This window comes from Ambystoma mexicanum, chromosome 4q, assembly GCF_040938575.1.
Source record: "Ambystoma mexicanum isolate Mex_15411 chromosome 4q, UKY_AmexF1_1, whole genome shotgun sequence".
Taxonomy (NCBI): Eukaryota; Metazoa; Chordata; class Amphibia; order Caudata; family Ambystomatidae; genus Ambystoma; species Ambystoma mexicanum.
Genome location: NC_090928.1, coordinates 297,883,169 through 297,909,089, shown reverse-complemented (window position 1 = coordinate 297,909,089; position 25,921 = coordinate 297,883,169). Strand labels below are relative to the sequence as shown.

At 52.0% G+C, this 25,921-nt stretch overlaps 1 protein-coding gene across 1 annotated transcript in view; it reads right to left on the bottom strand.

The window, feature by feature from the left end:
• Positions 1-25,921, bottom strand: part of NT5DC1 (5'-nucleotidase domain containing 1) — a 1,710,051-nt gene that overhangs the window by 462,813 nt on the left and 1,221,317 nt on the right. Inside the window, exon 8 of the mRNA XM_069607866.1 lies at positions 22,855-22,952. Coding sequence (XP_069463967.1) covers positions 22,855-22,952 — 98 coding nt within the window. The remainder of the gene's footprint in view (positions 1-22,854; positions 22,953-25,921) is intronic.

Here is a 25,921-nt window from a genome sequence, read left to right as displayed (position 1 = left end):
CCCCCAGCAGTGAGGGGCACCTGCCACCAGGCCCCCACTCATGTCCCACTCATGTCCCCCAGAAACCCCACCCCCCAGCAGTGAGGGTCCCATGCCAGCAGGCCCCCACTCATGTCCCCCAGCACCCCCACCCCCATCAGTGAGGGGCACCTGCCAGCAGGCCCCCACTCATGTCCCCCAGCACCCCCACCCCCCAGCAGTGAGGGGCACATGCCAGCAAGCCCCCACTCATGTCCCACTCATGTCCCCCAGCACCCCCACCCCCAGCAGTGAGTGGCACCTGCCAGCAGGCCCCCACTCATGTCCCCCAGCACCCCCAACCCCCCAGCAGTGAGGGGCACCTGCCAGCAGGCCCCCACTCATGTCCCACTCATGTCCTCCAGCACCCCCACCCCCCAGCAGTGAGGGTCACCTGCCAGGAGGCCCCCACTCATGTCCCCCAGCACCCCGACCCCCCAGCAGTGAGGGGCACCTGCCAGAAGGCCCCCACTCATGTCCCCCAGCACCCCCACCCCCAGCAGTGAGGGGCACCTGCCAGCAGGCCCCCACTCATGTCCCCCAGCACCCCCACCCCCCAGCAGTGAGGGGCACATGCCAGCAGGCCCCCACTCATGTCCCACTCATGTCCCCCAGCACCCGCACCCCCAGCAGTGAGTGGCACCTGCCAGCAGGCCCCCACTCATGTCCCCCAGCACCCCCACCCCCCCAGCAGTGAGGGGCACCTGCCAGCAGGCCCCCACTCATGTCCCACTCATGTCCTCCAGCACCCCCACCCCCCAGCAGTGAGGGGCACCTGCCAGAAGGCCCCCACTCATGTCCCACTCATGTCCTCCAGCACCCCACCCCCCAGCAGTGAGGGTCACCTGCCAGCAGGCCCCCACTCATGTCCCACACATGTCCCCTAGCACCTCCACCCCCTAGCAGTGAGGGGCACCTGCCAGAAGGCCCCCACTCATGTCCCCCAGCACCCCCACCCCCCAGCAGTGAGGGGCACCTGCCAGCAGGCCCCCACTCATGTCCCACAGCACCCCCACCCCCCAGCAGTGAGGGTCACCTGCCAGCAGGCCCCCACTCATGTCCCCCAGCACCCCCACCCCCAGCAGTGAGGGGCACCTGCCACCAGGCCCCCACTCATGTCCCACTCATGTCCCCCAGAAACCCCACCCCCCAGCAGTGAGGGTCCCCTGCCAGCAGGCCCCCACTCATGTCCCCCAGCACCCCCACCCCCAGCAGTGAGGGGCACCTGCCAGCAGGCCCCCACTCATGTCCCCCAGCACCCCCACCCCCCAGCAGTGAGGGGCACATGCCAGCAGGCCCCCACACATGTCCCACTCATGTCCCCCAGCACCCGCACCCCCAGCAGTGAGTGGCACCTGCCATCAGGCCCCCACTCATGTCCCCCAGCACCCCCACCCCTCAGCAGTGAGGGGCACCTGCCAGCAGGCCCCCACTCATGTCCCACTCATGTCCTCCAGCACCCCCACCCCCCAGCAGTGAGGGTCACCTGCCAGGAGGCCCCCACTCATGTCCCACTCATGTCCCCCAGCAACTCCACCCCCCAGCAGTGAGGGGCACCTGCCAGAAGGCCCCCACTCATGTCCCCCAGCACCCCCACCCCCCCAGCAGTGAGGGGCACCTGCCAGCAGGCCCCCACTCATGTCCCACAGCACCCCCACCCCCCAGCAGTGAGGGTCAGCTGCCAGCAGGCCCCCACTCATGTCCCCGAGCACCCCCACCCCCAGCAGTGAGGGGCACCTGCCAGCAGGCCCCCACTCATGTCCCCCAGAACCCCCACCCCCTAGCAGTGAGGGTCCCCTGCCAGCAGGCCCCCACTCATGTCCCCCAGCACCCCCACCCCCAGCAGTGAGGGGCACCTGCCAGCAGGCCCCCACTCATGTCCCCCAGCACCCCCACCCCCCAGCAGTGAGGGGCACATGCTAGCAGGCCCCCACTCATGTCCCCCAGCACCCCCACCCCCAGCAGTGAGTGGCACCTGCCAGCAGGCCCCCACTCATGTCCCACTCATGTCCCCCAGCACCCCCAACCCCCAGCAGTGAGGGGCACCTGCCAGCAGGCCCCCACTCATGTCCCCCCCTACATGAAATAAGGAATACGTTACTTACCTGTAACTGTTGTTCTCCAGCATGGGTCTGGCATGGATTCACAGGCTCATGAATATTCCCCGTCGTCAGGCTGGGAATCCTCGGTAAAGAAAAAATCAATATCAGTTTCGTTTCTGATCTGTCTTTCTTAGTAGTAACCAATCACTGATCTCTGGGTCATACTGCCCCCAGCCAATGACTGACCTCTCCCCAAGCCCCGCCTCTGGCAGCCATCCTCAGATTTGGTAGCACGCCAAGTGGCAGTATGACCAAGTGAAGAGCCACAGAGGGGTAGGTGGGAGGGTTCGCATGTGAATCCATGCCAGACCCATGCTGGAGAACAACAGTTACAGGTAAGTAACTTGTTCCTTCTCCAGCATGGGGTCTGGCATGGATTCACATGCTCATGAATAAAAGAATACATAGCAGTATACACATGCACAACCACGGGAGGTGGCAACAGGCTCAACATTAAGCAATACAACAACTCAACATTAAGCATCTCTTACCTCCTCACCAGGCTCACCTTAAGTGAACAGTTTGCGCAGCACTGCTTGACCGACCCTGGACTCCTCCCTGGAGTCCCGATCGACGCAGTAGAATCTGTGCGTCGACCTCCACGTAGCAGCCCTGCAGATGTCCAGCAGGGGCACACCAGACAGGAATGCCGTGGTAGCAGCGATCGCTCTGGTCGAATGGGCTCTCGGACGGCCGGGCAGCGGTCGGTTTGCCAACTGGTGACAATGAATGATGCAGCCGGAGAGCCATCTGGAAATGGAAGTCTTCGAGAGAGCCTTCCCTTGATTCACAGACCCAAAGTTCACGAATAGCTGTGACGTCTTCCGAAAACTCTTCGTGCGGTCCACGTAGAACTTCAGCGCTCTAGCGACATCCAGCGAGTGCAAAGTCCTCTCGGCTGGCGTCGAAGGCGACGGGAAGAAAACTGGTAGCACCAAGGGCTCGTTGAGGTGGAAGTCCGACGGCACCTTGGGTATGAAGGAGGGGTGCGTCCTATGCACTACCCTTGTGTCATGAAAAGTCAAGTATGGAGGCTTGCAAGATAGGGCCTGAATCTCTCCCACTCGTCATGCAGAGATGATGGCCACGAGGAATGCTGTCTTCCATGACAGGAACTTCAAAGGCGCCGAATGCATAGGCTCGAATGGGGCTCCCAGGAGCCTGGTCAGCACCACATTAAGTTCCCACGCCGGGGCAGGGGCCTTCACCGGCGGGAATGATCGGAATAGTCCCTTCATAAATTCCTTTGCCAGGCGATGAGACCACAAGGACGCCGTCCCGGAGTCGTGGTATATCCGGAGATGGCAGCCAGATGTATTTTTATGGAGGCGTGAGCCAGTCCAGCTTTGGCCAGCGACAGTAGGTACGGCAGCACTTGAGGGGCCGTAATCCGCATAAAAGGTTATCTTCTGTGCACGGCACCAGACAGAGAACCTCTTCCATTTATGACCGTAAAACTTGAGAGTTGAGGACGCCTTGGCCTTTGCAAGAACCTCTCTGCAATCAGCCGGGATATCGTACCCTCCAAACTCTAGTGTTGCAGGAGCCAGGCCTGCAAATTCAGCGACTGTGGGTCGTGGTGTAGAATGGCGCCTCCTTCTCTGGAGAGAAGATCCGCGTACGCCGGCAGCCTGACTTGCGGGGATGTTGACAAGTCCAGAAGGTCCGGGAACCACAACTGCCTCGGCCACGCTGGTACGACGAGGATCATCCCGCGCCTGGACTTCTTGAGCTGGCTGATGAGGCGGAGCAGCAATGGCAATGGAGGGAACGCGTATAGAAACAGGCCGTCCCAAGGGAACGAGAAAGCATCGCCCATGTTCCTCGGCTGTGGGAACCTGCTGGCGAACCTCAGGCACTTGGAGTTCGTCGCCGTCGCGAACAGGTCGATCTGGGGTTTGCCCCATCGTTGGAAGAGTCGATCCACTTGATCCTCCCGCAGTTCCCACTCGTGGCACCAGCGCAGCTCCCTGATGAGTGAGTCGGCGATGGTGTTTTTTTATTCCTGCCAGGTGGAAGGGAACCAGAAACATCCCCTGGGCGACGGCCCAGTGCCACAGATCCTGGGCCTCCTTGGATAGGGCTGGGGATCTGGTGCCCCCCTGCTTCCGTATGTAGAACATCGTGGTGGTGTTGTCGGTGAAGATCCTCACCACTTTGTCCTTGAGGGACGGGAGGAACGACTTGAGCGCCCAGAGCACTGCACGGAGCTCCAAGATGTTGATGTGAAGAGACCTCTCCTCCGGGAGCCAAAGGCCTCTTGCATGGAGCTCTCCGGTGTGGGCCCCCCAACCCTCCAGAGAGGCATCCGTAGTCACCGTCTCCTGAAACGCCAGGTTTTGAAAGTCTGAACTCCTCGTTGAGGGGGATCCTGTCCTCGAAGCAGCCCCCCGCCTGAAACTAGCGGGCGTTGAGGAACTCCTTTAGCGGATGCATCCGAAGTCTGCAAAGGGGTACGAGGTAGATGCATGAGGACATCATCCCGAGAAGGGCCTTGATGGACCTCAACCTGGCCACGTCCGAGGCTAACAGTCGCCGTACCTTGCCCAGGATGGTTTTGATCCTCTCCTCTGAAGGGGAGGCCAATTGCTTCACTGTATCGAGCTTGGCCCCCAAAAACAGTGCTACTTGCGACAGAACCAGGTGGGATTTGGGGTATTTGATGGAGAACCCCAGCTCCGTGAGCAACCGGAAGTTCCTCGCCGTATGATCGACGGCGAGTTCCCTTGACCTTGCCTGGATTAGCCAGTCGTCCAGGTAGGGGTAGACGTGGATCCCCTGCAGGTGCAGCCGCGCCACCACTGGTGCCAGGCACTTGGTGAAAACCCTGGGTGCCGACTTTAATCCGAACGGTAGGGCTCCGAATTGGTAGTGGCATCCTTGAACCACAAACCTGAGGAACTTCCTGTGCCTTTTTAGAATGGGGATGTGGGAGTAAGCATCCTCGAGGTCCAGCGACGATAAGAAGTCGCCTTCCTCCAGCTGTCCCAGTACATGCTGGAGGGTGACCATCCTGAATTTCTGCGCCTTGATGTATTTGTTTAACTGACGCAGGTCTAGGATGGGGCACCAACCGCCTGTCTTCTTTCTGACAAGGAAGTACCTTGAGTATACTCCGGAGCCCTGGAGCCTCCTGGGGACGAGCTCAATGGCACCTTTCTTGAGCATCGCCGTTACCTCCAACAGCAGTTGAGGGACGTGATTCTCCTTCCTGGCCACGGGAGGAATGCGAGGGCACTTCTTTAGGAATTCCAGCGAGTGCCCATTGGCCAGGGTGTCCAACACCCAACGATCAGTGGAGATGGACTCCCACACCCTGACGAACTTCGTCAGTCGGCCTCCCACTGGGGTGCTTCGGTGGGGGCCTGACCACCCGGCCGGGTCAGTCTTGCTTGGAAGCGGCCTTGCCACCTTGGCGACGATGGCGGGAACCCCCTTGCTTGCCGCAACCCCTGTAGGCCTCCTGGGAAGAGGAGCGGGCCGCCTGGCGGTAGGTGGAGGAGCCACCCTGTATCCTTTGGAGGCACCCTGTCTGCCTCCAGAGCTCCAAAAGGGCCGTCGCTGCTGAAGCACCCCAAGGGCCCGGGCCGTCTCTGAGTCGGTCTTGATGGCCTGTAGAGACTCATCCACCGCCTTACCAAAGCGGTTGTTGCTGTCGAACGGCATGTCCAACACTCTGGGTCTGCACGTCCGGGCGAAAGTCTGTCGCCTTGAGTCGTCGTCTGAGGCAAACTCTGTTGCCCAGTTGGCGAAATCCGGTATCGGCAATGTCCGTTGCCACCGTAATGGCGTGATCCGACGCCACCTCGCCCTCCTGCAGAATTTCTAGGGCCTCCGCCCTTTTGTCATCAGGCAGGAAATCTACCAGGGGAGCTATCTTGAACCAGAGCTCCCTGTCGTAGCGGGCCACGATCGCTAAGGCATTGGCCGCCTTAATCGACGTTGCCACCGACGAGATGACTCGTCGTCCCATAGAGTCCAACTTCTTACCCTCGCTGTCCGGCGGGGAAGTGGAAGTTGAAGCCGCCGCGCCCGCTTCCTTCTTCTTAGCTGCTGCCGAGACGACCGAGTCGGGCGTGGGCTGGGCCCTGAGGCACAAGGGGGCGGCATCGGGGACTCGGTACTTCTTCTCCTACTGGTCCCTCTTGGCGGGTGTCGTGGCTGGGTTCTTGAGGACAGCAAGCCCCTCGTCCCAGATGTCGTCGAGTAAAGGCACCGCGAGGACCGTCTTCCTCTTAGCCTCTTGTCGTTGGTACAGAAACCCCTCCTTTTTCTGTTCTTCAGGGCAGAGCTGGAAGAGCTCGGATGCCCTGGTTATCATGGCGTGGAAAGAGCCAACCTCGTCGGCTGGGGACGCCTGCGGGGGGGGTGACGACGGGATGTCTGCTGTGTCATTGCCGCCGTCATCGACGAACAGGGCCCACTGGAGCGGCCATCCCGTCCCCGTCGCTGTATCCGTTGCCGTATACTCTCCCGGAGAGGGGGATGAGGGGTCCACCGGTCTCGCAGGCACGAAGGGCGGAGCGGGGTTGACTCTCCTCCGCTTGTTTGGAGGGCTTCCCGACGGGCCTGGTTCTGACTTCTCCGTCGGGGTGCGTGGTAATCTCGTCCTTATCTTGGTACATAAGGATTGGATTGCCAACAAAATGGCCGCCGAGCTATCCTGGGGCTCGGGCAATGGCTGCGACGGACGGGATGGCCGCTCCAGTGGGCCCTGTTCGTCGTCCTCGTTGCTATATTCGATCACGTCGGCAGGGACCGTCCCCTGGGATCGAACCTTTATGAACCTCTCGTTGAGGACTATGGAACTTTCGTTGAGGCCCCTCTCGGTCTCCACCAGTTCCTCCTCAGAGGATGATTCTGAGTCTGTAACGGCCACCGCGCCCCCCCTCTTTTTCAGCCGGGACCTTCACGGGGGTCTTAGCGATGGGCTGGAAAGAGGATTCCCTCCGCGGCGGCAGGGATACTCTGGGCCCAGAGGCCGTTTCCATTGGCGTAGTCTCAGCCGGCTCTGCCAGGGTCACAGAGACCACTTTGGTAGAGGACTTAGCCGGGTGGATCAAGGCCCTCACCACCTTAGGTGCGTCCTGGGCCTTCGCCTTGGGGGGAGGGTCAACGCCACGCTCCCCCTTCGAGATCGACAGCGTCCGCTCCAACGGCCTACCCAGGTTCTTGGACTTCCTCTTCCCCAACACCCAGAGCGCTGGCTCGTGGTCGAACGTGCCGGGGAAGTAGCACCCTGCTTGGCAACCAAAGAGCCCGACCTTTCGGTGCTCCCGGAGCCCGCTGACTAGAGGTGCTTGGCCTTCTGTGGGGCCAACGTCGCCGGGGCGCCCTCAAAGGACTTAGAAGCCCGCTCGGACTTCTTCTTCGCCTTCTCACTTGCTGTGCCCTTCTCCAGCCAGGTGGCGAGGCGGGAACGACGATCTTGTTTGGTCCATTCCGAAAGGTTCTCGCAGAACGCACAGTCCTTCTCCACGTGCGTCTTGTCCCCATGGAGGCAGTAGAGACATCGCGAATGCTCGTCCTCCTGGAAAACGTTATACAATCCGCATCCAGGGCAGTTCCTGAACAGCTTGGATCCGGGCATCGAGCTCCCTTTGTCCTGGGCCATGTCCTTGAGGTAGGCCGCAGATCTTCTGGAATCCTCCAAGAAGTGTAAACTCGACGAAAACTTCACCCTTGAGGGGCGTAGAAGAGTTCCGAAACGGGTCCCCGTTATCGGAAGTAGAAATGGTGGAGCTTGAGGCTTGACTAAACCGAAAAAATGAGAAATTCTCCTCAAAAAACATGAAAACGCAGTAAAAAACTCGAGAGCTAAACACGAGGGCTCCCAACACTTGAGCGTGCTGTAGAAATCTGAGGATGGCTGCCAGAGGCGGGGCTTGGGGAGAGGGCAGTCATTGGCTGGGGGCAGTATGACCCAGAGATCAGTGATTGGTTACTACTAAGAAAGACAGATCAGAAACAAAACTGATACTGATTTTTTCTTTACCGAGGATTCCCAGCCTGACGACGTGGAATATTCATGAGCATGATCCATGCCAGACCCCATGCTGGAGAAAGTTGCACAATCATGGCCCACTTCTACACCAAAATACCACAGCACGCCACCCCATTACTGAGATGCAATGATTTCCCAATCAAACCCACATTGACATGCCCATCTTAAGACACAAACCAAAAGTCAACTATATACATCAACACATGTCCGTCACACACACAAAAGAAGAGTAAATGAAAAGTATAACCAATACAAAGAAATCCAAAAGAAATATAGTGCAAACTCTCCCTCCACCAACGCAAATCCAAAGGAAACGTTAAAAAAAATCCATTGATCCATGGTGAAATCAAAAGAAAAAGTTGAAAATAATCCATTGTCCAACTATGTACAATCCATTGTCCAAAAGAAAAATCCATTAATCCATGTACAAAATCAAAATCAATACAACGTCCAACTATGTACAATCAAATTTCCAAGGGTCCATGAGCCCAACGAAACAAATGAAACCTATCTAATAACCTACCTAACAATACAACTATTTACAAAAGTGTGGGGCAAAGTCCAAAGCCCCAAAATAAAGAATAAAAAGGAAACCAAACACTATAAACTATTTACAATGGCGACGGGCAAGTCCTGCGGCTCACTCAGTGATGTTTTCCGCCAGGGCATCATCGAACTCCATGTCTATTTGCTGGAGGCGGGCCTCTGTCCTGGCCCCGAGGTCTCGCAGGGAGGCACTCATGGCCTGTTCCAACTCCCTGCGAGTCGCCTCGAGGCACTCTGCCCGCCTCAATGCTCGACGCATGGAGAACTCCGCCCTGACCATGGTGAGCCGCGCCTCTTCCATCCGCCGCTGATCCGCACCTATACTCCCGACTGTGGCAGGGATGGGACCTCCACCAAGCTGGCTGTCTTGGTCAGGCCAGGTCCACAGGGGGCCCTGGTGGAACCTGGGCCAGAAGACGGCAGGGAGAACAACTGGTGCATAGTCTCCGCAGAGGAGGAGAGGTCCGCCAGAGTGCGCGTCACATGTAGGAACCCACCAACCAGGGCCCCTCCCAACAGTGCCACGTCGCAATGCTGCTGTTCGTGATGGCGTGTGTTCTCCGCCCAGGAAGAACGCACGTCATCACGAATGTCACATGCGCGCAAAGAGACACCAATCAGGACGGAGCCCATACGTTCATTGGAACCCTCGTCCGCAGGTAGTGGAGAGGCAGATGACATGGCACTCTCCCCTACCTGCGGACCGGCCTGGGATGGGGCAATCCCTGCTGGTGGATGGTGGTGCAGTCACAGGGTCATGGACAGGGACATGCACAGGCCCCTCCGCGGTGACCTGTGCTGCCTCCTGACCCTGGCCCTGGACTGCACCACTTGCACCAGTGGTACTACCCCCACCAGGCCCCATGTGCGGCTCAGTAGCGGGCTCCTCCTCCTCTGTGGAGACCACCAACCTGGATGTCTCCGTATCGTCTTCCGCCATTGCAAGGCCCTGTGGGGGCTCACACGGCCCTTCCACCACAGCCGTAGTGGCAGACGCGGCACCAGCCCCCTAGCTCCCAGATGATGGTAAGACCTGGGAGAGTGGCTGGGCCTTGCGTCGCCGCCCAGTGGAGGCATCCCCGCCGCTTGGCTCCACAACGTCGTCTCCGCCCTCTTCTTCACTTGGCACTGCGTAGAGGGAGACATAGAACACAAGCATCAGGGTACAGTACAATATTCGCCTAGACAGGAAGCAATGACACATGAGTGGCAGGGTCTAACGTCACTTCCATCCTGTCCCTCCACAACACATGGGTGAATGCACGCAACACACATGAATAAACAGGCACGGCGCCTGCAATCAACATCAGCATCCATGTACAAGGGCCTCTATTAATCCAAATGTTGCCTTCAAACTCACATGCATCATGGCTCACACTGATCCCATGCACACACATCACCGGAAGGTCATGCATCATGCCTTGTACACCACAGACACATTGGATAGACACAGTGCATACAACAGTGACCGCACTGCATGAGTGAATGTACACATCATCACGGACATGTGTCATGAATCCATGGTGTATCAAAGTCACAGACACACTTCTCAGACACACACACATGTGCACCATACATGTACATGACAGAAGCACCCATCCCTCACACCACCACCATGTGCAAGAACAGACACTGGCATGCTTTCATGTGTGCATTTGCCATACAGCTCCGCATGTTGCATTGGAACTCATGCACCAACCATGTGGTTCGCACATTACTGGTCTCACATGCATGAACATGATGTCCCTGCACACACACATCCATAAATGGCCCATGTCACACATACAGGCAAGTATCAGACTACCAGCACACTGCAACATGCCCTGTCTCACACAAAAAATGCTTGGCCACTTACCGCTCAACTCCAGACGGGTCTTCCTCCGAAGGATCTGGGCGTGGAGCGCTGGGCATACGTGTTCCAGGACCCTCATCTGGATGTCACTCATGCTGACCCGGCCCCCCTCCGCGTGGCACAGGGCCTTGTGGAGGGTCCTGGACCTGAAGTCCTCCCAGCGCTGCTTGACGTTCTTGATGTCGCGGGTTGCCACCCCCTCCGTGTTGATGGCAACCACTATGTCTTCCCAGATCCTCTCCCTTCCTTCCTTGTTGGCGTGTGATGTTCCGAAGAGGGCATCATACTGCCCCAGGACATGCTCCACCAGGACACCAACTTCCTTCACACTGAAGCTGGTGGCCCTCTGCCTCTCTGGCTGGGGGTCGCCAGTGGTCTCAGATGGTGTTTGCCCTGACATGGCGACCCCCGAAGCAGACGTGGGTGGGCAACTGGGTCCTGGGGCTGGGCTGTGGAGCGATGGTATCCCTGTCGGGAGTCTTCTGTTCCAGCAGGGGTGGACACAGCAACTGGAACCCTGGCTGATGTGCAGGCACCAAATACCAGGGCACGTGGGCATCAGGCAGGCAGGCAGCAGCAGATGGCAGGTGGGAGCGTGCTCGGGGTTCTGCGGGGCAGTAATTCGGCCTTCTGGGCAGGAGCGTGGTCTTCCGTGTGTTGTTGCGTGGCCAGCTTGATACGGAGTGATTTGGCACGTGAAGAGCTTGCATGTCCGCATGTAATTCGAGGAAAGGCCCTTTGCGTGTAAGCGCGTCAGCACACGTATGCGGTTTCATTGGACCAAAGGCCCTTAGTGCGTAAGCGCTTCTGTGACGTGACTCGCGCGGCGTTTGCATCAACACGGGTGCATGTTCATCATACACGTCCAAAAACTGCACGTCCGAGTGTCAGCTCGTGTAATTGGAGGAGAGGGCCTTAGTGCATACACGCGTAATTGACGCTGTACCTGTGGGCCACTTTAAAAGGTACGTGTAGGACCCCATTTCCTTGTACGTGCTTTTCGTGGAGAGCGAGTGGGTGAATTCTGTACTTCTTGTCGGTTCACACGCGATTACTTCACAGTGTTTCAAGTTCATACTCCCTGTTACCTCTGACAGCGTTCATTTTTTTTTTGGGGCGGTTTCCTCAAACAGCGTTCACTTCTTCTTTTGTCCTGTCTCCTCAGACAGCGTACAATTCTTCTTTTGGCGGGGGTGTTGCCAACGTGCACACGCGCATTTTTTTCACGTTCTTTTTCCAGGCAGACGGTGAGTCGCGCACTCATTTACCAACTGTGCTTGCCCCGTGTGTTGCGTATCCCTTCAGAGGTCATTGTAGGCTGCGTGTAACATGCATACGCTTTTTTTGTGTTTCTGGGAGCCACACGTGGTCTACGAGGGGTTGCGTGCACATTACTTTTTGTTTTCGGGGTGCCTGTGTGTTGCGTGACCCGTCATCTTCCCCCAGGGGTCACAGACAGCCTTGCTAGAGCACTAGGATAAGAATTCCATCTAGTACCCTACCCCTTTCACCCCCAATTGCCCAGGACAATTGTTACTGCAACTCCCATACGCACAACAACATCAGTGCCATGGTTGGGAGGCGACCAAGCGGTAAGGGAGGCAAAGGTGGCCGACTTCCAAAAGGTGGGCGTGGTGGGCGCGGTAGGGGATGTGGCCAGGATTTGTAGGGTGCCCCTAGACCCCCATGTGTGGAGGACCAATCAGGGACACCCATGCTCCCCCCCCCATGGTTGAGGGAAACGTGGCTGACACCATCCCAGTTCAGCCCTTGTTGGACCAGCCCATTGTGGCACCTGACCCGGCACAGGATGACCCCCAGGCTGACTTCCAGGTCAGCAAGTGTAAGCCACGTGTGCCGGTGCAAGTTGGTGTCACCAGGCCACGTGGATCTGGGGCAGCGATATCATCTGCTGCCCCAAGTAGGCAGGGTGGGGAGGCTTCAGGGGCAGCTGCAGCTCTATACACCCCAGCTCTAAGTCTCCCCGCCGGGACAGTGTCGGTCCTGGTCCATCAAACTGACGTTGCCCCTGCCAACATCACACTTCAGCCAATGCCTGCACCAAGACCTATGGTCATTGTGCCTTCGCACACTTCCAGTACCCAGTCCACCTGCGCTTCTGCCCCTACTGACCCCTACTGACCAGAGCGGCGCAAGCCACTCAGGTTCTGCTCCACCAACATGAGTCTGTTGCTGGGACCTTTGTCACAGAGGAACAGATCCAAGGCGTGGGAGAGCTACCTGATTACGAGGCATTGTCCGGTGAGTGCCCAGGCATGTGTGTGTAATCCCTGTGTATGTTGTTTGGGTGACGGGTTCTGATTGAGTGCCAGGTGAGGGTGTGTACTCATGAGTATAATGGGTCAATAGCCCCACATTACTGCTGTTGCACTTGAACTATCATCTTGCAACAACATTATTCTGATTTTTTCTGTGTTCATTCAGGCTGAATGTTTAGATTATCCCATTTTTCATATGCTTTTTTCATCCCTAATGCCACATATGTGACATGCTTCTGTCATTGTTTACACCCCACATTGTGCCACTTTAGTTACCTGGTTATGTGAATGTTTAAACCATTCAGGGCGAGGGAGTATTGGCCTGCTGACATTTATTTTTAGGGCCTGTTTGCATGTGGAACATGATAGTAGTTTCCTGTCATGTTGAAGGGACCAACCATTGATGTGTACATCTGCCTACAATCACTGTCTAATCATACACTGGATGTGTTGCAGTGTGCAGCACATGCATATTTTGCAACACTATTCTGCATTAATCTTCTCATCATGTCCATGTGACATGGATGTGTGACAGTACTCATTCACTGACATATTGCTGTAGTTGTCTAATTTACCATGGCTATGCTACATGACATCTGTGTGCTGGCATGTGTCATGTATGTGTATTGGACATGCCACTCACAGGCTGATGTGTGATGCCTGTGCTACACGACATGCTGCAAATGTGTTGCTTTTCCATCTTGGTGTCCTCATTGTCTGCCTTTTTGACTCCCCTTCAGAATCATTGACCGTGCATGCATGCCAGGGTTATAGTCATGTGGGACATGTGTTAACCATGTACAGGATATCTGTCTTGTCAGGCCTATGTGTGTGCTACTGTGCTCATGCCTGTTTCCATTTCTTGTGTTTCATCTTTTTGCAGGTGACGAAGCACTTGATGCTGGTGAGGTTCAGGAGATGGTGCAGACCCAGGAGGATTCTCAGCCACGACCAGGCACCAGTGGGGGACGTGGTGTGACTTTGGCACTGCAGACCATACTGTTGAGGGGTGCCTCTGGGTGCAGCTCCCCAGACCTCAATTCAGGTGCTGAGTCGGATGATGAGACTTATGTGCTGTCGCAGGTCCGTTCTTCTGGCAGGGATTCTGTTCGGTCCAATCCCACCTGGACCAGGGGTAGAACCCTCTATGGGGATGTCAGTGTTGGTAGGTCCGCCTTTGGCGGTTACGGATGCAGGGTCACACTCCACAGCATCTGATCCTGTTCCTGTGCCAGCAGATCAGAGGGGAAATGCAGTCCCGCATCCTCAGGCAGTGCCAGCACAGCAAGGTGCAGATCGCCTTGCCCCAAACAGGTGTGGTGCCTGCCTACGCAGTGGCCGTGCGCCACCAGGCAATACTGTATGGGAAAACTCCATGTACAGTATGGCAACCCAACAGGCAGCATCAGTAGAAATGATGGCTCAGGCAATGGAGAGGGTGGCCACTTCCATTATCCCCCCTGAAAGGCAGATGGAGCAACAACAGCAGGCAACAGGCTCCATTTGCCAATCACACAGGGAAGACATGTTGGTGTCCAACAGGGACCGACGGGCGGCACTGGAGACTCTGCGTTAATCCATATCAATAGAGTCACAGGGCCACAGGGAAGCCCTGAGGGTGGAACTCCATAACCTCAGGCACAGTCTGCTTGAACTTGAGGCTTCCCAAAATGTTAGGGCAGAACAGCAGCTGGAGCAGCTCACACGTTCGCTCTCAGCTGAGCTGCAGGCAACACGTGAGGAGATCCGGGCATCCCGCAAGGCCATGCGTGCAGAAGTGCAGGCAACCCGTGAAGTGCTGCATGGGGATCTCAGCACTTTAATCCGCCAGAACCAGACCTTCCAGACCTGCATGCTTGCTGCCATGGAGGACCATACCAGGGCTTTACGTGGGCTGCCTCCCTTAGTGCCACCACCTCCTGATGCAGCAGCAGAGGGTGAAGAGACCGACAGCAGTTCTCCCACAATGGCATAGCCGTTCAGGCCATGAGCCCATGGAGGTATTTTTTTTTCCGCAACATCCACGCAGGTGGGTGTTGATGTGCACCCTGTCCTTGAACCTCCTGGGTGGCCTACCCCCCTCCCCCGGCCCCCACATGGCCATTTTCTTTTTTTTTTACAGTGTGTTGCCTTGTGTGGCTCCCGTGGGCATCCACTGTATTCTGGCTGGGCACATGCAGGCTTATCCTGAGTTTGGGTTAGATGCTTGGGTTCATGACACACACACCCCTCCTGCTTCCTGTTTCCATGGGCTTGCAAAGGGTGTGACCAAGTGACAGTGACTTACACAGTGACATTGGGCTCCCATGAGCTGTGTGGGCAGTCTGTAGTCAATACTGTGTGTACATCCCTAGTGGGTATTGTTGTTGTATTGTACACTGCATGGTGTATTGATATGTGCTTGTGCATCCATGTCTTCCTCCTTATTTGCAGGTTCCTTCCTCATGTCTTCACAAGGCCGTCTCCTTTGCAGATGGAGTTCATGTTGTATGCAGTACACTGACACATTTGCGTGGCAGCAACACTCTACAGTTGGAAAGGGTTGATGTGCTGGCTTATTCAGGTTCTAAGACTACCACTACTTTGACTTAGTACTGTCATGTTTTTTCAATGTTTCATGGTGTGTTGCTGTATTGTGTTGGTGGTAAGTATTTGTTCATGTGTGCTGTTTGTTATTGATTACTGGGAGCATATTGTCTGTGGGCAGTTTCCATTTGGGACAGTACACTTTGTGACACTTGTGTGAGGTCTTGTGCATTGCTTTGTTTGCTTTCACATTGCATGACATGCCATGGTGTGTTGGGTGGCGGAGCTGGGGAGGGGTTGGGTGACATGACACTATTTTCATGTTGTATTTTGCAAGGGGGTAGTCATTCATGCAGCATAAATGGTTTTTTTGTGACACAGCATTGGTTGTCTTTCGGCAGGTAGGGATGCACACAATGCAACAATTCCAGGTGACCAATCTCAGGCTGGTATGGTTGTGACAGTTGACTGTCCCTTATGTCATCATCGATTGTCAGCTGGTATGTGCCAGGGCTGTGTGCACTCCACAGGGGTGTGATTTTAGGTGAAGTAATTAGCCACCAGCTGCGTAGAGGCTGCCTCACCACGTGTCCTTTCCTCTCCCATGCGCAGCAGCCGTGCTTGTGGTTGGGTATGTGGGGGCACCACCATGTCCAGGGGCAGGCCCCGGCGTGTTGCAACGTTGTGCAGGACACATGCTGCCACTATAATCCTGCACACTACTGGGGGTGCGTATAGCAGCTGCCCACCAGAGCATTCAAGGGAGCGAAAGCGTGACTTGAGCACTCCGAATGTGCGCTCCACTATGCCCCGGGTTGCAATATGGGCTGTGTTGTATCTTACCTCGGGTGGTGTGGTGGGGTTCCGAATTGGCGTCATCATGTGGGTGTTCAGGGAGTAGGCACTGTCCCCTGGGGAGGTGATGATGGGTATCATTAGTGGGGTTGTGACATTACTCAGTATCTGACATGCATGCATGTGCAGGGGCATTTATACTCACCAAGCAGCCATGTATCGCCATGCCGCCCAGCTTCTAGGTCCCGGTTTAGGGTTGACATTCTGTAAATGAAACTGTCGTGGGTGGACCCTGGATAGTTGGCATATACTGAGGTGATGATTCCCTTGGCATCACATACTACCTGCACGTTGATGGAATGACAGTGCTTGCAGTTTCTGTAGATGTGCTCAGTTGCCCTGGGAGGACGTAGAGCCACATGGGTGCAGTCAATGGCACCTAGCACTTTGGGGAAGTGTGCCACCCTGTAAAAATCCTGGACGATAGCCTGCCTTTCTGCAGGTGTTCTGGGCAGGTAAATGTGCCTGCGGACTGATGGGCATGCAGTCATGATGGCCAACACCTGTTGCAGGCAGCGTGACTTTGTGGCCTGTGAGACCCCCCCCACTATGGCAGTAGTCCGCTGAAATGAACCAGTGCCCAAGAAGTGCAGTAAATTGAGCACCTTTTCCAAGGGGCTCAGTGCTTGGGAGCACAGGGTGGGTGAGGTGAGGTCATCCTCCCGCTCACACACCATATCGAGTATTATGTGAGGTGGAAACCTGTACCTCCCATACACCTGGTCATCAGGCATCCCAAAAAGGCTGGTTCTGGGTGTAAAAATGCTGGGCCTGACTATCCTCCTCCTCCTCCTGTGGTATCCCACGATCACTGCTGCGAGGAACGGTATATTCATCTTGGCGTCTGAGCTTGTTTGCGCACACTTTTATGCTGCGCGGGTCCACGTACGCCTGCTTCCTGCTGGCGTACGTGTTTCCGGATTAGCGCGTCTTTTTTGGCACACGCGTTAGCCCCGTTCGATTCCATGAATACATGTTGTAGGCTTTCGCACGCTTGCGCAGAAATTTTAAGCGCACATTCATTCCATGAATCGGCCTCTAAATGGGGTAAATCCCAAAGTGTCCAATTCACTGGGTTAGATCCCAATTGTTGCAAAAATGTTCATATATTACTATATTGGCCAGGAATTGGAGTGCACGCCTCACCCACCTTTTTTTACATCTAATAATAAAGCCGGCAAAGTAGGAAACTGCTATGGGGCTGAGAAATGAGGGCTGCAGGCTCACAGGGTGCAAAGGATGTAGCCCGCAGTAAACCTCACTGTCCTTTCATGTCATTTGTGCCGTCCTGCAAAAACCTGCAGCCTCGTGGCAGAGCTCGATCTCGTCTGAGCTTGATCTCACTCCTCCATGCTGCGCGAGGTTAGAGGAAGGCACCCTACACTGGCAGAAGACTGATTCAGGCTGCACCACCTACAACGGCCGCCTCCGACAACAGCCCTCCGTTGGGTTCCTGGAAATGCTGGATGGCTCTATAGAGGACAAATTTGAAATATGTCAAAATTCGGTTGCAGTACAAATATTGTAGCTCCTTGAATAGAAAACATTGGTCAACATTGTAACTATTAGCGTTGTGCATGTGTTATGTTATGTTGCTCTATACCACACACCACTAGCACCCAAGGGCAGTCTCCAGGCGCTCAGGGTGGTAGCCAGGAGAAATTGGCATCTGTGTGTGTTGGCTTGCAGATGGTTGGTTGCGTGCACTGGCTTATTGTATCGGTACAGGTATGTCAAAGACTGTGTTGTTTCTATCTGACTGTTTGTTGTGTAGCAGTGTGTCTGGGTGTTTTATGTGTAGATTGAATGGTATTTCCGGTGGTGCGCACTGGCTTGTTGTATCCGTATGGGTAAGCATTCAGGTTTTTTTGATGTAAGCTTGTGTTACTTGGGTTGGGTGTGTGTTAGTATATATGTTGTGTGAAGAATCCTGTGGACCCCCCCACTAAAACCGTGCCTAAAGTCTCCTCCCAGGTGGCCAGGAGTGGGCAGATGCTTTCTTATCCCAATCCTGGGGGCGGTGTGCATGCACGGGGTGTTTTGAACACAATATGAACACAAAAAATTAAGAATGTCAAACAATCTTTGTGCATTGTGAAACTACTTTTCGAGAGCTCAACAACATCCCTAGCATCTGTGCACTTTTTAACTATGGTAGATATAGTTAACATTATATGTATTAGTTTTCATACACAGTATATGTTGTCAAGCAGTGTAATGATTTGTATGAATGGTATGGAAACATTTGTATTTATGTATATGCACTTTTTTTGCACTTTATTCATGGAATAAAAAATGAACTAATTCAGATCACTTCAGTTTTCTTTTGAAAGCATAACGTAAGAAAAGATTGGATGTGCCACTAAAGATTTCTTGTTGGCGCTTTTAAGTAACAACCCTATAACCTCATTTAGAGGTAGGAAAATAAATTGTGTTATTTTCAATGAATTAGGTATACAAGGTTACCCATACACTTAATTAGTGTGGTTCCTCATTTGATGCTCTAAATTAGCTGGGGTATTCATCCAAGAAATCGTTAAGTTGCACAGACTACCAGAAACATGGTATGTCGAGCATTACCGATTGCCAGTAATATGTCTACAGGCTATCACCCTCAAACAGATGGTCAAATGGAGTTGGTAAATCAATCCATGAAGCATTCCTAAAAACTGTGTTACTCAGTTTCAGGAAGATTGGGGTGAGTGGATTTTGCTGGCTGCGTTTACATTTGATGATCTCATAGTTCCTTTAAGGTTTCACATGTTGTGCGACATCTGGGTTCCATCCTAGGATATCCTCACCCGGAGTCACATTATCTACAGTTGCAGCAACTGAATCTCATCTACAACAAGTTCAGGACACATCAGAGAAGGTAGTGGGACACCTCAAGCAGGCAAAAGAAGTGTAAACAAGATTTGCTGAACAGACGCGGTCTCCCACACCTGCATATGAGATAGTAGAGAAGGTCTGGCGGTCAACCAAGTACATTCAGGTTCACAGATTATTCATAAATTACCTCCCTAATGTTGGGATTCTTTTAAGATCATTGAAAAATGTTTTCAGTGTCTGTAAAGCTGCAAATACCAGTAGGGTGGCAGTAGGGGAAGGCCCGCTACAAGGTAATACAGAGCCAGTCTTGGCCCTGAAAGGGACGGCATCTGTCAGGGACCCAATCCTTATGCCCAAGAGTAATGTGGTGGCAAGATTCGGTGTTAGAGGGACAGACAATTCCTACAGAGCATAAATACTTCAATAGGTGCCAGGTCACTATAACTACTAACTACAAATGAGCATTTTCCAACACATTTTCATGCTGACTGTGTCCAAATGAAATCATGAGGTCAGCCTTAAAAATGTATGTCAGTGTTTCCCCACTTCAATCTGTGCCCAAAGCACATCATAAGGCCTGTGAAACCCATATGCTAGCGCTGTTCCCCTATCATGTGCTTGCACCCAAAGCAGATGTTGGACTTTAGCACACTACTCATACCCCTTGTTGTCTAATCCTGTTCCCTTCCAGACTAACCTACTCCCCTCTAAAATCTTCCACCACCAATTCCTCCACAGCCAGAGACCTAGCCATTAGCACATGAACACTAATTGAGCTATGACTATGCTCCCCTCTTTAGTCCTATTACACTCCCCAACATAGGCGAGTAACCTCATCCAAAGCGCTTTAAACTAGGAGACCTTGTGTTCTCTCCTTCGGATAACATATACCCAAGTGTTAAAGCGAAACCCAGAGAAGTACTTTCGACTTGCACCCATCAACACCACAAGTTTTTGCATTTCCCTCCCCTGCTATCCCATTAACAACGATCACCCCCCATGCTCCCTCTTTTTTTTCTTTTTTTCTTACAGGTCTACGTGCAACGAGCCCAACAAAAATGGCAGCTAGGCGCCTTGTAAGACCACTTAATTACATTACAGTTTCAAGATACGAAACAGCTGTCTGAGAGTCAAACATTGCCCTTGACTTGTTCCCATACTCTTTCATGAGGGGACAATAAAGTGTGTACACAGAATAATGCACTATTATTTCAGAGAAACGTAATAAAAAATGACAGCCTCCCCCTCCCGACTGGATATGAACCTCTGGCCTGCTTTTTTTTGTATTTAAAAAAAAATATTCGTACATCTAGCCGCTTAGCATTCATCTCTAAAATTAAAAATGCGTCAGGGGAAAGGGCTTTAATAAAGCTTATTAAAACATAGAACAATTACTGGAGGGGGTTCTGAAAGATAGTTGAATTTTTCCGGCATTTTAGCAAACGTTCTAATTTTTTAATGCACACAAGACCATCCGCTCACGGCATGTATTCTGGGGAATTCTAATTAGGGCAGGTCCTCGTATAAACTATTTGATTCCTTTTCAGAAGTAAAGAGTTGCCTAAAATGTGTACAGGAAACGCGCAAACAAATGAGGTCAAATTATCCACTGGGCTGGAACCTAAGTGGGGCATCCATCACCGTGACGAAATCGCTCAAGTAGCAAAAAACCCGGGCAGCTGGCCCGAGCAGGCTGCGGCCAGCTGTTTACATGGTGCTGGGCTTTAGATGTGAACAGGCTGTTTATAATGTCACAACACTTAGAACCAGACTTCACGTCTCCATGATGTCATCATGAGCACTATAAGGGCAAAGCACATAAGCAAACTCTGTTTATGAGTTGGGGAAGGGGGGGGAGAGTGGAACACAGTAGACTTCTAGTAAAGGGCTCCCCAGCAAAGTGCAAACGGTATAGCAGAAAACAAGATGAGGGTAGGCTGGGGCCTCAGCCTTCTTTGCTGCAAATGGAAAATATTATCAGGATAACAAATAATGAAAATGACCGGTAACCGATCCAATCATTATCTCCATGTCCCTCTTCTTCATCGCAGAAGCTACCTATGAGGTATTCCAGCACTAGCAATAGAAGGGGTCCATGAAAAACCCACATAAAAACATACCATGCTGCTGCACACCACAACATGTACTGTCTAGTTCTACTGCACCGTAGACTCCAGGTCATTCCAGAGTGCAAGACCCTTGTGCCAAAGGAATCCAAGGTTTCCTTCTCCACGTTTGATCCGTAGGTATGATAAACGTGTTTGGGTCCAGCCAAGTCGCTGTCCTGCAGGCTCGTTCATCGAATGTCCCTGCCCATAGGCCCATGCCACTGCCATACCACTGGAGTATTTACAGGGAGGGGCCTCCCTACAATTTCATATGGCACTATAATCACAGACCCAACTACTAATGCACCACCAACAATTTTCTGCCAGTCCCAGATGCTCAGAATTGTGCCAAGTAAGTCATCAGTTTATCCTCAGGCCTTTTGATTGTATTCCAGTTCACTGCACACCCAGACAATGCCACTCTTCCTCCTCCAGACAGTGCCACTCTTCATCCTCCAGACAATGCCACTCTTCCTCCTCCAGACAATGCCACTCTTCCTCCTCCAGACAGTGCCACTCTTCATCCTCCAGACAGTGCCACTCTTCCTCCTCTGGAGAGAAAGGGTCCTAAAACAGGGCTGGCATTTGTGAAATTCGAAACAACTAACGCTGGTCTGTCTGAAGCCTGAGATAAGAATGACTACAAATGAGAGCACATATTTTCCCTAACCTATGGGCTAAAGTTATCGCCACCAAAAGGTTAATTCTAGAGTTTTGAGACCTGAAGGCAATCTTTTCAATCTGTTCAACTGGACTACACTGAAGGAATCGAGGAACCATTGGTAAATCCCATGGAGGAGCATCCACATGGGACAGAGGTCTTGAAAGCAAGAACGCTTCAATAGCCCAACAACCAGCTTGTCCCCTCAGTACCCTCAATCCAATGCCCCCGACAGGACCTGAACACACCTGATCGCAAACTCTGCTATACTATATATTTATAGAAACAAGAACATTTTGAGGGATTTACGAAAACAATTGAGTTCTGTCATGTTACATAAGTGCCATGGTAAAGTATTCCACAATCTACGGCCATAGACTTAGAACCAGCGATCTCCTCTTGGAGAACATCGAGAAGATAGTCCCACCAACAACTGCTTGTCTGGTGACCTAAGGTCGACTTGGTTGGTACCAACTCAGTTCGTCTGCTAGATAAGAAGGTGTGAGGCCGTGAAGGCATCTAAAAACCAAACATAGGATCTTAAAGTCGATTCTTTCTTTCGCAGGGAGCAAATTAAGAGATTTATGAAGGACTGAAATGACAGATGATTTAGGTATTTTATAAATTAGCTGAACTGCGGCATTCTGTGCGTGTAACTGTATATGTATGTTTAAATTTTAAGGTATTACGCGTAAGCTTGATGTATGCTAAGTTTTATATGAATTGCAAACATGTGTATGTAGATTTCAAGCTAACGGTCTTTCATGGTGACATTGACAGTTCCATGCGTTTTCTAAACGGTCCAAAATAAGCTGTTGAAAAGGGAGGGGTAGCCCACCATCTGCTGTAGTTTTTTGCATTTATTTTCCTGAAATGCATGGCTGGCCCATCAGCAACAAAAAATGAGGGAAGTACCCATGACACTTTGATTGAAATTTTAGAAGCAAGATCACTTACATTAAACATTTCTTGTTTACTTGGTATGCCAAATAGAATATTTGAAATGCTTTCATCTCTCAAGTACTTATATAGTACACCAAAGTTAGACATAACATGAAATAGTACAGAGCTTACCAAGTGTTCGGAAGGGTCTCTGTTGTGGAAAATGTGAGAAGAAACCAGGTTTCAAAGCATTTGTAATTATAATTTCAAACATCTCTTCAAAGTTGTTTCTAAAAAGGAAAAGAGACTTCATTAAATATCAATACCAAAGGTGCATGGGTTGGACTGACATGACATCACAGTGCTGTTTCCTTGTCCGAAAGTAAAGTCGGAGACAGTTCAGGTATCTGACAGAAGGCAGTCCGGTGTCTGGATGGATAGTACCTTGTCCAGACTAGCAAGTGTAAAGTTGGGTCAAAGCGGTGCTCCAAAGTAGCGCTGCAAGCTTTTTGCTGCGGGCAGCTTCTGCTGAGGTAGACTGTGAGGTGAATAGTGCATGAGGTGACTGGTACAGTGCAAGCCTGAACACTGGTTTCACATCCCTAATGGAGGGTTTGAGATACCAGTCAAACAAGCAGCTGGTACTATGCATTCGAGTTATGCATGTGGCCAGCGTGCCCTGGCTAAAAGTTAATTAGAAATGACCCAATGTCTCCACTGCATCCTGCACATCTTGGATTTGTGAGCCAATGAAAGAGCGTTCAATTTCGTAAAGAGTGTAGATGACAGCAAGGGTAATAATTTCAATTTGCAGCTATAAAGAGTCACTTGCCTCCTCAATTCTCCACATACACAATAAACCATTTCTTACTTGCCAGGGGTTCACTATCGTTAGCAAATGGCTAATGACAAGGGCACATTTTGAGCCCTGTATGGCAGTAAAAATACAAATGATAACACTGAAGGGAATGATGCTGCATTTACCAATATAAAGAATGCAGGAAAACATTGCTAATATTTTTCAATCTATGCATCAGCCAGAATGTAAATGTTTTCCTCTAACATTTGCACCTTAGGACACCTGAAACCAAGAGGTTCTAGTTGGGATGTTTACACAATGAACCAAACTAACCAGGATCTCAAACTCAAAGCCATGGATATTCCAACATAAAATAAATAGGATGGCCTCCTCATAAATAGCTCATTTGTATTCTTTGTTGTGGGTTGCTAGGCCTTAGTTCCTAAACCTCACCACCTGTTCTCTAGTATTGCAGGCTTAAGAATGACATGAACCTCTGTCCTCTTTCTATGCTAGATGAGTCTTTCTTGAGTCCAATACCCCAGAACTATCTCCGTGCCTAAGGCCTGCAATATTTACTGGGTTTCTTCAAAGACAAGGCAGTTTTTTGTATTACGTTTTACTGTTCCTATACTTTTATTTAAAAACAAAAACGTTCTGTAATAGTTTCGCTTTAAAATAAGTGTGTAGGAAGAAGTTGAAACTTGAACTTTCAGTGTACTGCACTGAACGTTCCCTTAAACAGCAGGCGCAGGTGTTTGGGGGGGTTTCTATTGTGCGTGGCAGAGGGCGTGGCGATGGGGTTTGTGGGCAGCCAAGGCAGGTCAGTAGGGAATATAGTTCCACTACTTGTTTTCATACACTTCAACCACTGAGCCCTACTTGTGTTTCTTCTTCAGTAGGTCCTTCTCACCTCCTCCCTGAGTGGACACTAGGCTCCTTGCCCCGCACTGGAAAGTCTCGCTGCCGTCTTCTGGACCTGCCTGGAACCTGAACTGGTCCTCCAGAACCCCTAGCTGACTGATCTGTCTCCAATATTCCGCTTTCCGGATTAGTTCCTTAACAAAGTCCAAGTTCCTCTGCTTCATTGCCCACTCTTTTCTCTTCAACCTTTCATCCACAGAATACAGTTCTCCTCCCTCCATCTCCAACCCCTTCTCATCTTGAGATGTCTTGTTTCCCACCTCCTTTCTATATCCAAGGTCCTTATCATTGGTGTCACCTCTTCCTTCTGTGGTTCCCTTCCTCAAACGTAGTTGCACTGTCTCCTCATTACACCCTGGTTGTGGTCTTACTGCTACTCCTTTCAAACACTACCTTTCTACCACCTTGTGCTGCTCTTCTCAACATCAACACGTCTCTGCCATTTTAGGCTGTTCTACTTGTCCCCACCTCCTCTCTACCACATGGGGATGTTATCCACACTAACACCACCTCTATAACACTTTGGGCTATTTGCACTTTCAGCCCCTCCCCAGCAAGAAATATTTCCTATAACACTTCCACTGGCACCTCCACCAATCCTTTTACTACTGCCGCCTCCTTCCATTCTTGTTCCTCCATCTATTTAGATTCTGAACTCACCACCTCCTTTGCATATGCAGATGTCACCTCATCTTCCCTGCTGCCACCTCTCCAGCTCTCTGTCGCTTCAGCCAGCCCCTTCTCTGCGGCTGTCCAATCTACAGCCATCACCAAACTGGAGTCTCCTGGTTTTGCAACCCACACTGCCAGACTGTGCTACCTGGCTTTTATATGACTCTCTCTCCTCCCAGGTGGTACTTCTGGTGAGGGTCTGCAGCTGTATACTCTGACCGAAATGGGGCTTTGATTGGCTCAGGCCATGTGTGTGCAACTGGGTCTATAACTGGTTTCACCGCCATCTTGGAAGCTAGTAATTCCTATGATTTTCCCCTGTGCTCTAGCAGTGAACTGAGAGCCTTTGTTCTTCCGGCATATGAATCCAATGCTGAGTAGTTATTTCCACTCTTGTTAAGGAAACAGTTTGTGTTGTCATTTGTTATGGAAACCACAACACTGTATTCTCAACAGAGAAAGTTCTGCTGCGGGACAATGCTTCAGTAACTATTTGTCAATGTAATCGCCATTAGGGAAGCTTCAGGTCTTTAACATCGGGTCTGAAAAATTACCTGACTCATTGAATGTCCCTTTAAAGCTGTGAAATGATTTCCTTGATGTTCTGGACAAAGTTTAAACAATGGTCCAAAACAAGCTAGCAGTGCCTAGTGCATGGAAATATTTTCCCTTAAAGGTAAAGGTAGACTTTTCTACACTGAAGCTGGAGTTGTTTTTAAAGGGAGTTACATGTTCTCTTAATTGGGGAGGGGTGACTTATCAGAATCCTTCTGTTATTCTAAGGGCTTTGATTGGGGTTTAACCCTTTATGGTTTATTTTTTTATTTTTCATTTATTGGACAGGTGTATGGCGCCTATACACAA